The 13,434-nt window shown below is 45.3% G+C and overlaps 1 protein-coding gene across 2 annotated transcripts in view; it reads left to right on the forward strand.

The window, feature by feature from the left end:
* The window catches only part of GCNT2 (glucosaminyl (N-acetyl) transferase 2 (I blood group)), a 116,140-nt gene that overhangs the window by 2,078 nt on the left and 100,628 nt on the right, over window positions 1-13,434 (forward strand). The window contains exon 2 of one of the 2 annotated variants that reach the window (XM_033216187.1): window positions 5,344-6,549. In XM_033216187.1, coding sequence (XP_033072078.1) covers window positions 5,625-6,549 — 925 coding nt within the window. In that variant the 5' untranslated portion in view covers window positions 5,344-5,624. Of the gene's footprint in view, window positions 1-5,008; window positions 6,550-13,434 lie in introns of those variants that run through there. The other variant, XM_033216185.1, reaches the window with a different exon arrangement.

The raw sequence follows: 13,434 nt of genomic DNA on the forward strand, positions 1-13,434 counted from the left end.
AAAAAAAAAAAAAGGACCAAGGACCAGCTTTCTCTTATATTTTCCTATTACAATTTTTCCCAGCTATTGTTTGTTAAACGGTCACAACCCACTTCATTTCCCCCTCCTAGCCTCTTCTTACCCACAGCTTTCCATCCAGGTCTGGAATTAGCTCTGACTTCTCTACAAGCCCTGAGCTGAGCATGTTAGGTGCCCTACCTCCAGAATCCTCCCAGCAAGACCTGGAGATTGCTGTTGTCTTGACTTTAGACTTGAAAAACCAAGGCTGGGCGCGTTGGCTCAGGCCTGTCATCCCAGCACTTTGGGAGGCCGAGGCGGGCGGATCACGAGGTCTGGAGATTGAGACTGTCCTGGCTAACATGGTGAAACACCTAAATACAAAATGAAATGAAACACTAAAAATACAAAAACATTAGCTGGTCGTGGTAGTGAGCGCCTGTAGTCCCAGCTACTTGGGGAGGCTGAGGCAGGAGAATGGCGTGAACCTGGGAGGCGGAGCTTGCAGTGAGTCGAGATCGCACCACTCCCCTCCAGTCTGGGACTCCGAAAGAGAGAGAGAGAGAGAGAGATTATAAATAAAATGACTTATTCAAGGGTTCCAAGCCTGTCAAGAGTGGCCTTGGTCCACGGAGACTTTCTGACACATAATCCAGGGCTTTTTTGGGGGAACGGAGTTTCTCTCTTGTTGCCCAGGCTGGAGTGCAATGGCATGATCTCGGCTCATCGCAACCTTCGCTTCCCAGGTTCAAGCGATTCTCCTGCCTCAGCCTCCCGAGTAGCTGGGATTACAGGCATGAGCCACCACGCCCGGCTCATTTTGTGTTTTTAGTTGGTCACACTGGTCTTGAACTCGATCCAGGGCTCTTTTTAACCATACTATTTAAGCCCTGTTGCTCGAAGCCTGTGGTTATAACCTGTGCTTAAAAAGAAATAGTGATGAGGATAAAACAGGGTACCGAACTTGTCAATAGAAAACATATAAATAAGAAAGAGGAGGCAGACAGGAGGACAGGAAAAGGTTGTCTTTTTGAAAAAGGACAAAATGATACAAATATTAGACAGGTATGATGGCGCACACCTGTAATCCCACCTACTCGGGAGACTGAGGCAGGAGAATGGCGTGAACCCGGGAGGTGGAGCTTGCGGTGAGCCGAGATCGCACCACTGTACTCCAGCCTGGGCGACAGAGCGAGACTCCGTCTCAAAAAAAAAAAAAAAAAAAAAAAACCCAGTTTATTCCAAGCTGTTCGTCCTCTGAGACCGCATCAGGCTTTTATAAACATTGAGAAAGTTTCCACTCCCCCCCCCTCCGCCCCCCGGTTTCTAATTTGGGCACTCAGGTGATGTCACGGTAAAATGAATATGTGAAAAGCGCTTTGGGCCTCATATGGTCCATGAATAATTAAGGTGAGGATGATGGGATTCTTGTCTGTGGAAAGGAACCCCTTTTTTTCTGCTTCTCTTTCTACAATCAGTTATTGAGATTAAACTCTAAATGCAGTATCTTAGTGCAATAAAAATTAGTTTATATCCTGGAGTGAGAATTTATAAGAGTATGTGTTATGGAGAAATAAGCAATTAGAGATTGAACATAATATACACCCTGCCAGTTACTGAGCAACCAAACTACAAGTCTTTGCTGGTTCCCCATTTGTTCAGAACTCTCTATCCCACCTGATCAGTGCCTCCAACTTAGAATTTGGGAGTATTAATTTTGATCCAAAGTTCAAGCTGGGATGAACAATCTCTACTCTTTTTGGTCACTCCCTGATTACCATCTCCTCGCATTATATCACACAAATGCAAGAGCCTAGGGCCCAGAATTGAGGAGAGTGATTAGTGATAGATTGTACAAGGGCACGCAGGGTCAGGAAGACCAGCGTGTCCCATATGCCTACCAAAAAGAAATGCACCAGCTAGCACTGGCTTGATGAAAAAGGAAAGATTCATATTAATTATTTTTTAAATGTCTAGCATTGTCAAAGATACTATTTTACATAATCATAAATGCTCCAGAGCTCAAAATCAAGGAACCCTCATAGCATTTCAGGTAAGGTACAAGTAAAGATGTATGAACTTTGCTTGTACTTGCAGCAGAGCACAAAATACAAGTGTTTGTTACCTTGCAACTAAATCAAGTGAGTTGTAAATTCGAAGAGCAGGCAAATGATTCAAGATGCTTCTATGCCTGCAATGTCTGGAGGGATAGAACTAGGCCAAGAACGAGGTGAGAGTCGAAGAAAGAAAGACCTGATGTAATTGTCTGGATACAGTGGGAGAAAACATGGTAAAACTTACTTGACTAGTTTAGATAAGCATAATTCAGCATTGACATTTTCATTTAATCATTCCTATAGTCAATTTCATTTGATATGGACAGGGTCTAAAGAGACATTAAAAGTCAACTAAAAATTAGAGAAATTTTAGTCATTTCAGAAAAGATTGATTTTGTATGCGTACTGTATTGAAGAAGTGATTTGTTCAAACGAATTCTGGATAGATGCATGAAAGATAGTTAAGAAAATAGATATTTGGGTTGATTAAATTCTATTTTGGGGGCCCTATGGGCACGACTGGGTGTTCCTGAGTCACGCTGTAGAATCTGATTCCAGAAGCAACTGAAAACTGACTCACTGAGTTCTAGAGAATTTTCCCTGTATCCTTTCTTGTCATCATTTCCTGTGTTCCTGATGCTGTGAAATGGGGTTAGCTGCCGTCTCAATGTGTTCGCTGTTAGCTGGGATAGCGGAAAAACCAACAAGAATAACTCCAGATTCTAAAGCAGAGATTGTGAAGATAATACCTGAGGCACACCAGGAAGCACTATGGAAAATGTTATGGTATAATAGTACGTGCAAAATGCAGGATTTAAGCTTGCATCTTCCTGCATTGCTTTTTTTAAATTAGAAATGGGGCCTGGCTGTGTTGCTTAGGCTGGTCTCAAACTCCTGGCCTCAAGAGCTCCTCCTGCCTTGGCCTCCTAAAAGTGCTGAGATTACAGGCGTGAGCCACTCCACCCAGCCTCTCCTGTGTTCTTGATAAAATAAAAATGTGTATGTCCTGTAGGCAAGAGGTAAATGAAAGTACAGGATGTGGAAACACTATGTTTAGAAACTATCCACAATATCATGTTGTCTTTGTGATTAAGAAAATGAGCCGGGTGCAGTGGCTCACAGCTGTCATCCTAAAGCTTTGGGAGGCTGAGGTAGGAGGATAGCTTGAGGAGTTCAAGACCAGCCTGGGTAACACTGTAAGACCCCCACCTCTTTGAAAGAGTAAATTAATTAATTAATTAAATTTAATAAAAATCAGAAGATATATTAGAAAAATTAGGTATGTTGGCTGCACCACATTCTTAGATACAAATATATGTCTCTGACGAATCAGTATTACCTGGAATTTCTCACTAATGTGATCAGGGAAACAGGGACATGAAAACTTGAGCATTCAATCAATAAATAGTTGATTGATGGCTGAGCAGGTGGCTCACACCTGTAATCCCAGCACTTTGGGAGGCCGAGGCAGGTGGATCACCTGAGGTCAGGAGTTTGAGACCAGCCTGCCCAAAAATGGTGAAACCCTGTCTCTACTAAAAATACAAAAATTAGCCGGGCATGATGGCAGGTGTCTGTAATCCCAGCTACCTGGGAGGCTGAGGCAGGGGAATCACTTGAACCTGGGAGGCGGAGGTTGCAGTGAACCAAGAAAGCGCCATTGCACTCCAGCCTTGGCAACGAGAGTGAAGCTCTGTTTCAATAAATAAATAAATAAAATAAAATAAAATAAAATAAATAAAATAAAATAAAAAGTTGATTGTCTACTACACACAGACAATGCTAGGAGCTAGAAACATGAGGAATACGTGAGCTCGGCGCGAATGGAACATGCTTTCACACCGGGTGCAGCTGACTACCACATCACACAAAACTCATCGCTGCTGTTTTATTTATTTATTTTTATTTTTTATTTATTTATTTTTTTTGAGACGGAGTCTCGCTCTGTCGCCGAGGCTGGAGTGCAGTGGACGGATCTCAGCTCACTGCAAGCTCCGCCTCCCGGGTTCACGCCATTCTCCTGCCTCAGTCTCCCGAGTAACTGGGACTACAGGCGCCCGCCAGCACGCCCTAATTTTTTGTATTTTTTAGTAGAGACGGGGTTTCACCATGTCAGCCAGGATGGTCTCCATCTCCTGACCTCATGATCCGCCCATCTCGGCCTCCCAAAGTGCTGGGATTATAGGCTTGAGCCACCGCACCCTGTCTCGCTGCTGTTTTAGATGTATAATCTGATTGGCATGGGCTCACAGAGGAGGGAGTAAGGGAAGAATAAGAAGATTTTAAAGGAGAGGTGGTAATTGTGTCATTTACTAGAAGTATGAATGTGGGATGAGGGGTACGTGTGTATGCCTGTGTGTGTGTGTATGCATATGTGTGTGTGTGAACGAGCTTCTTGTTTACTCTGGTACAATTTCGCTGCTTATTTACCACCCCAATCTGTTCCTGGACACGGTGATGGACTCTATATGTTATCTCATTTTATTCTCACAATTGATCTATGGTGGTAAAATTATTCTCATTTTTTACACCTCCTTTAAAGCATTTGTAAATCTGGACGTAAGAGCCTCTCTCCTAAAGTTCAGGAACATTGAAAACTGAGATGCTTTTCTCTCCTTCCTCTAAGCATCAGGGTTCTCTGTCTGCATCCTATGTGGACCAGGGCAAAATAAACTTGAAATTCACTGATGTTAGCCTCTATGCAATTTTGGGTGCTGATGGGCCGTTAGTTATTTTGTTGTTTTAATAAAGAAGTTAGCCTTTATTCATCAGAGTGCCACAGTCACTTTGTGCAGTAAGTTAAGTGGTAAGGTAAGCTTGCTAATTAATGTGCCTTTTAAAGGACTTTACCCAGCAGCAGACAAAATTGAGCCCTGGAAAGAATTTAGCCCAATAGCCAGCCAGTCATATACCATGCCATATAGCATACCCAGCCAGTGGGGAGAACCAGGTGTGGCTGTGGAAAAAGACAGGGTTAAGGAATTTTTTTAAAGCACTACATATTTATTGACAGAATATATCTCCAGGCAGTATTCACATGCTTTAAACTGAAGCTCTTAACTTGGCAGCGCAGTTTAAGCAAACAAACTCAGGCTGTTGAACACAATGATTAACAGGAAGCAGGGGAGGGGACACAGTTACTAGACTCTGGCTGGGAGAAGAGGCTGAGGTTAAGGTCTTAGAGCCGATGACTTGCAGAATGGTCACCTCATCCACTTGCGATTTCACGGTGGGAACAGGTGGACTCCCCGGAATCCGCACCGCTCTGAGGACATTTGTTTTTGTGTAGACACAGGTTGCAGGTTAGCGGGAGAACAGGCAAGCCAAATGCAAAGGAGCCACTTCAGAAATGTGTCAGAGAAAAGTGAAAATGCAACCTAGTGGTAAATGAAGAGGGGAAGAAGAAAGAAAAAGGACTAGAACCGTGAACTGAAGGGACGGGGAATAGCCAGACCAGAGCTTCAGCCATCAAGAGGATGATTTCGCAACGTGGAGAAAATGTAAGTTAAATATATCTACACTCTGATCCTATCTTAAGAGAGAGATATTTTACTCATTTCCTGGTTGTGAATGATGGGCTCTTGGAAGCACTGTCTTTTTAGCGTATCTCTTATTTCTGCCCTGATTTTTATATTTGTTTACAATACTGAGTTATGGGAGAATAAACGTTTTCTGAGGGCAGCTCTGTCCAATGCTTCACTGTTAGCAGAAGCCTGTCATCAGATTTTTGAGGGGAAAGTTTTTGACCCAACAGAAAATGCATTGAAAACTACCCTTGATGAAGCTACCTGCTATGAGTACATGGTTCGAAGCCACTATGTAACAGAAACACTCTCTGAAGAAGAGGCTGGGTTCCCTTTAGCTTACACAGTGACAATCCACAAAGACTTTGGCACTTTTGAGAGGCTCTTCAGGGCGATTTATATGCCCCAGAATGTGTACTGTGTGCACCTGGATCAGAAGGCGACGGATGCCTTTAAAGGTGCAGTGAAACAGTTACTCGGCTGCTTCCCAAATGCTTTTCTGGCTTCCAAGAAGGAGTCAGTCGTCTATGGGGGGATCTCCAGGCTCCAGGCTGACCTGAACTGCCTGGAAGACCTTGTGGCCTCTGAGGTTCCCTGGAAGTACGTCATCAACACCTGCGGGCAAGACTTTCCCCTGAAAACCAACAGGGAAATAGTTCAGTATCTGAAGAGATTTAAAGGGAGAAATATCACCCCAGGGGTGCTGCCTCCTGACCATGCTGTTGGACGGACTAAATACGTCCACCAAGAACTGTTAGACCACAAAAATTCCTATGTGATTAAAACAACAAAATTAAAAACTCCTCCTCCTCATGACATGGTGATTTACTTTGGCACGGCCTACGTAGCTCTCACAAGGGACTTTGCTAACTTTGTTCTCCAAGACCAGCTCGCACTTGACTTACTCTCCTGGTCCAAGGACACCTACAGCCCCGACGAACATTTCTGGGTAACACTCAACAGGATTCCCGGTATGTACGTCTCTTAACTTTTATTTTTACGAAAAACACTGCATGGTCAATACTGAATAAGTTGCTTTGAAAAGAATGGAGAAAATGGAACAAACTTCTTTACAGTTTTAAATGTCAAATTAAAAAAGAGCCTTTCATCTGTAAAATGGTAAAATGGAGATGTGTTGTGTCACCCACTCTTGTGAACTGCTCTGTTCACAGGACAAAAGATTCAAGGAACACTGGCCATATAAGTAAAAACGTGGCCGAGCACGGTGGCTCAAGCCTGTAATCCCAGCACTTTGGGAGGCGGAGGCAGGTGGATCACTTGAGGTCAGGAGTTTGAGAGCAGCCTGACCAACATGGTGAAACCATGTATCTACTGAGAATACTAAAAAAATTAGCCAGGCATGGTGGTGCATGCCTGTAGTCCCAGCTACTGGAGAGGCTGAGACAGGAGAATCGCTTGAACCCAAGAGGCAGAGGTTGCAGTGAGCCAAGATTGTGCCACTGCACTTCAGCCTGGGTGACAGATCGAGACTCTGTCTCTAAATAAATAAATAAATAAACTTTATTCTCCTTTAAGCGTAATGCATTTAAAATCAGGAATAAGTATTATAAATAAAATTTGAATGACAATTTGAACATTTCAATAATATTTTTGTCTCTGTTGAAGCTCCCATCCTTTCGAAATGGGAGCAAGATACAACTTTTAATTTTTTTATTTGCAAGCTCTTTTCTGGTCTTGAATCAAAAGTTTAAAGCATGGCCAGGCATAGTGGCTCACGCCTGTAATCCCAGTGCTTTGGAAGGCTGAGGCAGGAGGATCTCTTGAAGCCAGGAGTTTGAGACCAACCTGGGCAACATAGTGAGACATTGTCTCTATTTTTTTTCAAGAAGTTAAAAAAAAAACCCTTAGTGCACCTTAAAGATTTCTAGGCCGGGCGCGGTGGCTCACACCAGTAATCCCAGCACTTTGGGAGGCCGAGGTGGGTGGATCACAAGGTCAGGAGTTCAAGACCAGACTGGCCAACACGGTGAAACCCCATCTCTACTAAAAATACCAAAAATTAGCCAGGTGTGGTGGCGCGTGCCTGTAATCCCAGCTTCTCAGGAGGCTGAGGCAGTAGAATCACTTGAACCTGGGAAGTAGAGGTTGCGGTGAGCCGAGATCACGTCATTGCACTGCAGCCTGGGTGATAGAGGGAGATTATGTCTCAAAAAAAAAAAAAAAAAAGATTTCTAGACCAGCGCCTCCATTTTATAGGTGAAGAAACTTCAATGTGATTACATGATGTGCTCAGATCCCACAGCTAGTAAGTAAGCATATGCACCAATTATAAACCAGGTCTCCTAAGCCTGATGTTCTTTTTAGGTTGACTTTCAATTAGGTATCGATTGTTGCTAAATCAACTCCATCTTTCCTTTGGTCCAAGTTCCAAATGATTTTTGAATAATCTCAAGTTGTTTACAGTGAACCAATTTAGTTCTGCTAGTTCAATTCAAAATAAGAATTCATACTCGCGGCCGGGCGTGGTGGCTCAAGCCTGTAATCCCAGCACTTTGGGAGGCCGAGACGGGCGGATCACGAGGTCAGGAGATCGAGACCATCCTGGCTAACACGGTGAAACCCCGTCTCTACAAAAAATTACAAAAAACTAGCCGGGCGAGGTGGTGGGCGCCTGTAGTCCCAGCTACTCGGGAGGCTGAGGCGGGAGAATGGCGTAAACCCGGGAGGCGGAGCTTGCAGTGAGCTGAGATCCGGCCACTGCACTCCAGCCTGGGCGACAGAGCGAGACTCCGTCTCAAAAAAAAAAAAAAAAAAAGAATTCATACTCGCAGTTCAAAGGAAAAAGTAACTGGAATCCATATGAAGATCACAGTCATGGTTTCTTTGGATTGCTGGTTCAACCCTGGATGCACATTATGATCATCTGGGGCTTCTAAAAATACCTAAGCCAGGGCCTGTTTCCCTCCTTGGGGCAAGACCTAACTATTGATATTTGTACAGCTTCTGAGTGATTCTCATGTACAGCCAGGAGTGCAAACCATTGCAGGTGCTTGTTTTAGATATTGGCATACAAAGCTTCATAGGCTTAGAATTCTCTTTAAATCTGTGATTTTCTTAGAGCCAGAAGGGGAAGTGTAGTGATCAAAAGAAATTCGGGCTCAGGAAAGTCATGGGGAAAGCACAGAGCTGTTTAAATAGAATTGTAGTGTCCAGAGTACGGGAAGTGAAAGGCCCACTTCTCTCCCACGTGCTTGGAGTAGGATGTAGTCTCTTCAGGTCTGGCCACCCTACTGTACTGGGAGAACTGGCACAGCAGTTCCCAAGAGAGCAGCCAGGGAGGTAAAAAGGCCAATCCCCACCCCCCCCCCTTTTTTTTAAGAGAAGACCAAGACAAAGAAACAGGATAATTGATTTGAAAAAGACTTGAAGAGGGATCGGTGTCTTCACTTAATTAAAAGATTTGCTCAGGAAAGAGAAATTAGACCAACTCTGTCATTTTGAAAGTAGAATCTAGGGCCAGCGGGTGGGAGATGAGAACACATGGAGCTCGGAATAGAACGGGCAGCTTCCTCAGTGGTGAGCAAAGCCAAGGGAAGCAGGGCTGGGGACGTGCTGCCGAGGACAGCTCAAGGATTGGACTGGACGGCCTCTGAGTCCCTTCCCGCTCTGAGTCCGTGATCCTCATCAGCTGACTGAACAGAAACTTAAGGGAAACCCCCCTTGACTTCTCAACTCGATGTATCTATTGGAGCTGGATTTTTACTCCCCGTGTTAGCAGGAACAGATTGGCAAAGCAATAGAAAACAAATGCACCAATTAATGTTTTTCAGAAACTTAAAAGTTAGCCCCTGAAATCATTTCTGTGTTATGTGTGTGGAGGATCACTGCCTGAGGACCCTGATCAGCCCTACCAACTCTTTCATTTTTGGAATTTTTCTTTCTTCTTTCGTTTTTGTTTTTTTTTTTTTTTTGGATCTCACTCTGTCATCCAGGCTGGAGTGCAGTGGCACAATCACAGCTCACAGCCTCAACCTCCCAAAGTGGTGGGATTACAGGCGTGAGCCACAGCACCCAGCCCGTGCTGGTTTTTACCTCCCAGGCTCAAGCCTTCCAAGAGGCTGGGACTACAGGCCCGTGCCCCCGTGCCTGGCTAATTTTAACTTTTGTAGAGATGAGGTCCTGCTGTGTTGCCAGCGCTGGTCTTGAACTCCTAGGCTCAAGCGATTCTCCTGCCTCAGCCTCGTGAGCCACCATATCGGGCAAGCCTTGCCAACTCTTTCACGACCCGAGGCAGGGCTGAATGCAAGAGGTTAGGGAATTAGAAACCTAAGGGTTGTCTTGTTTAATTATTACTCCTACTATGTGGCGAAATGAGCCATTGTCCATTGTAAGAGTCCCTCTGGTTGATGTGGTATATGTTGCGATTTCTCTTTTTTTGTTGTTGTTGGCAGGGGGTGCAAGGGACATTTTGATATTGTTCCAACTGATTGTAGTGATTGAGGGATTATGATTAGGATTCGCCAAAGTAACTAGTCCAGGCCAGGCGCTGTGGTTCACCCCTGTAATCCCAGCACTTTGGGAGGCCAAGCCGGGTGGATCACCTGAAGTCAGGAGTTCAAGACCAGCCTGGCCACATGGTGAAACCCTGTCTCTACTAAAAATACAAAAATTAGCCTGGCGTGGTGGCACGTGCCTGTAATCCCAGCTACTCGGGAGGCTGAGGCAGGAGAATCACTTCAACCTGGGAGGCAGAATCACTCTAGCCTGGGTGACACAGTGAGACTCCATCTTAAAAATAGAAATTGGATGGGCGTGGTGGCTCAAGCCTGGCATCCCAGCACTTTGGGAGGCCGAGACGGGTGGATCACGAGGTCAGGAGATCGAGACCATCCTGGCTAACATGGTGAAACCCCGTCTCTACTAAAAAATACAAAAAACTAGCTGGGCGAGGTGGCGGGCACCTGTAGTCCCAGCCACTCGGGAGGCTGAGGCAGGAGAATGGCGTAAACTCAGGAGGCGAAGCTTGCAGTGAGCCGAGATCCGGCCACTGCACTCCAGCCTGGGCAACAGAGCAAGACTCCGTCTCAAAAAAAAAAAAAAGAAAAGAAATTTAAAAAATTAAGTAACTAGTCCAGAAAAACATCTAACAGCTGAAGTGGTCTCATGAGAAGGGAGAACAGCACTGCCCAACAGAAATGCTACAATGGGAGCCATAGATCTAAAATCAAATTTTAGATTTTCCAGGAGCCACATTAAAAGAAGTAAAAAGAAGCAAATGATATGAATTTAAAGAATGTATTTTATGCTGGGTGGGGTGGCTAACACCTGTAATCCTAGCACTTTGGGGAGCCGAGGCAGGCAGATCGCTTGAGGTCAGAAGTTTGAGACCAGCCTGGCCGACAAGGTGAAACCCCAATTCTACTAAAAATACAAAAAATTAGCCAGGCGTGGTAGCTTGTGCCTGTAACGTGAGCTATTCGGGAGGCTGAAGCAGGAGAATCGCTTCAGCGATCTAGGGAACCGGGAGGCAGAGGTTGTGGTGAGTCGAAATCATGCCACAGTACTTCAGCCTGGGCAACAGAGCAAGACTCTGTCTCAAAAAGAAAAAAGAGTGTATTTTATTTAACTCGATTTGAAATATCACTTCTGCATATGGCCTGTGGCTGTGACCACAGGCAGGGGCGGTGGACCTTGCATCCTCATTGCTGGTGCAGTGGTCAGGCTCTGCTGCCCTAGCGGCACTGAGATGTTGGCCATCCTCATGTCGCAGAGTCTCCACCTCTGCTGGTTTTGCTTTGCCTGCTTCTTTTACTTTATTTGAAATTCTTGCCTGTGCTTCAGCGCCTCCCCTGGTTTATGGGCTCCTCCACCCTGTGGCTTCTGCTTCCTATGTCTTCCCCTGGTATCTGCCAGATTCCGTGCTGCTCTTTTTTTTTTTTTTAAGATGGAGTCTCAAGCTTTGCTTGAGCAACACAGAGACCTTGTCTCTACAAAAAAATAAAAAAATAGCCAGGCATGGTGGCATGAACCTATAGTCTCAGCTACTGGAGAAGCTGAAGCAGGAGGATTGCTTGAGCCCATGAGGTTGAGGGTACAGTGAGCTGCAATAGCACCACTACACTCAGACTGGTCAACGGAGTGAGACTCTCTCAAAACATGGATAAATAAATAACCAAGCAAAGCAAAACATGGGGCCAGGCACAGTGGCTCATGCCTGCAATCCCAGCACTTTGGGAATCTGAGGCAGGTGGATCACCTGAGGTCAGAAGTTCGAGGCCGGTCTGGCCAACATGGTGAAACCCCGTCTCTACTAAAAATGCAAAAATTAACCAGGTGTGGTGGTGCACGCCTGTAATCCCAGCTACTCAGGAGGCTGAGGCAGGAGAATCACTTGAACCTGGGAGGTGGAGGTTGCAATGAGTCGAGATTGTGCCACTGTACTCTAGCCTGGGGGACAGAGCTAGACTCCGTCTCAAAAACACAAACAAAAACATGGTCCTTCCCCTATACCTAAGAGGTCCCTTAAGAAGCAGCAGGTCCTTTGGAGGCCTCTCAGAGGATAAGACTCTCTGCATGGCCTGCTCAGGTGAAGGTGCCCATGAGAACAGTGTTACAGAAAGGGAGTTCACATATGGCTTTAAAGATGTCCAAGAAGCCTCACTAGCTGTTGTGAAATTCGGGCTTCCTGCCCTCCTTTTCTCCTCTCCCCATTTCTGTCTTTTACCCTTAATCTGGTCCACAATAAGATGGCATGCCTTTTAGTTTCTTGTCTGATTCAGCTGTGGATGATTTCCATTTATAGGCCCAAGATGCAAATTCATCCACCTCCCACTTTCCTCCTGAGTTGGATCCTCTGGGTTGGATGGCTTTGCCTGTGATAGGGACATTCAGTGAGTTTATTCTATTGGTCATGTGTGCCTTGGATTTTACACATTTCAAAACTGACCAGTGATTTCTGTTTCACTTGCTACAAAGCAATATATTGCATATAACTCCATGGGAGTTTGTTTCAAACTCACATTAAAATAGGAATGAATGCAAAAACAGCCTTTCCTGGGAGCAGGCTTTGCTGGGGGTGGGAGGAAGAAGGAGTGCCAAGGTGTCCAAAGGGGAAGGAATAGAGAAAGGAAGATACCTGGCAGGTGATTGAGGGCCCGGAAGACAGACCCTCCCTGCTTCCAATTTGTTTTTCCCCCGGAGCCAGCCTGTGGACCGGCCCTGTTGATATTCCATGGCAGGCATCTTCCCCTGAACCCTTAAGTGGGTGGCTCATTGTATTTCTATTTGCGGTAGAGTCCATACTGGCCTGACTCTTTGTCACTGTTTGAGGCTGGTATATCCCGTTAGTCCCTCTATATGTAAAAACGCAATGCTGAGGTTCCAGGTGCCAAGACCTTGAGAGATGCAGCTTTGGGAGCAGAGAAGGGCAGATCCGAATCAAGGTGGTCTTGGGAACTCATCCTTTATCCCCAGGGATGTGGTTGGGGTCTTACTGCGTGCAGACGGAATTGCTATTCCCCAAACCAATCGTGCACACAGAACTTCTGAGATGCTGGGTGAATGGACAGACTTAAGGGGAGGAAAATGTGGGGATTTTTACTATTAGCTCTGCTTAAGCAATCTTTGTTTTTTATATCTGCCAGAAATACCGATTTTTGTCAACTTCTAGAAAAGGAAATCAGAGAGTTGGGACACCTGTGAGTTCTTTTTTTTTTTTTTGAGATGGAGTCTCGCTCTGTCACTCAGGCTGGAGTGCAGTGGTGTGATCTCAGCTCACTGCAACCTCCACTTCCTGAGTTCAAGTGATTCTTCTGCCTCAGCCTCCCGAGTAGCTGGGACTACAGGTGCCCACCACCACACCTGGCTAATTTTTGCCTTTTTATTAGAGATGACAG

Source organism: Trachypithecus francoisi, unplaced genomic scaffold, assembly GCF_009764315.1.
Source record: "Trachypithecus francoisi isolate TF-2019V2 unplaced genomic scaffold, Tfra_2.0 Lachesis_group10, whole genome shotgun sequence".
In the NCBI taxonomy this organism is placed as follows: domain Eukaryota; kingdom Metazoa; phylum Chordata; class Mammalia; order Primates; family Cercopithecidae; genus Trachypithecus; species Trachypithecus francoisi.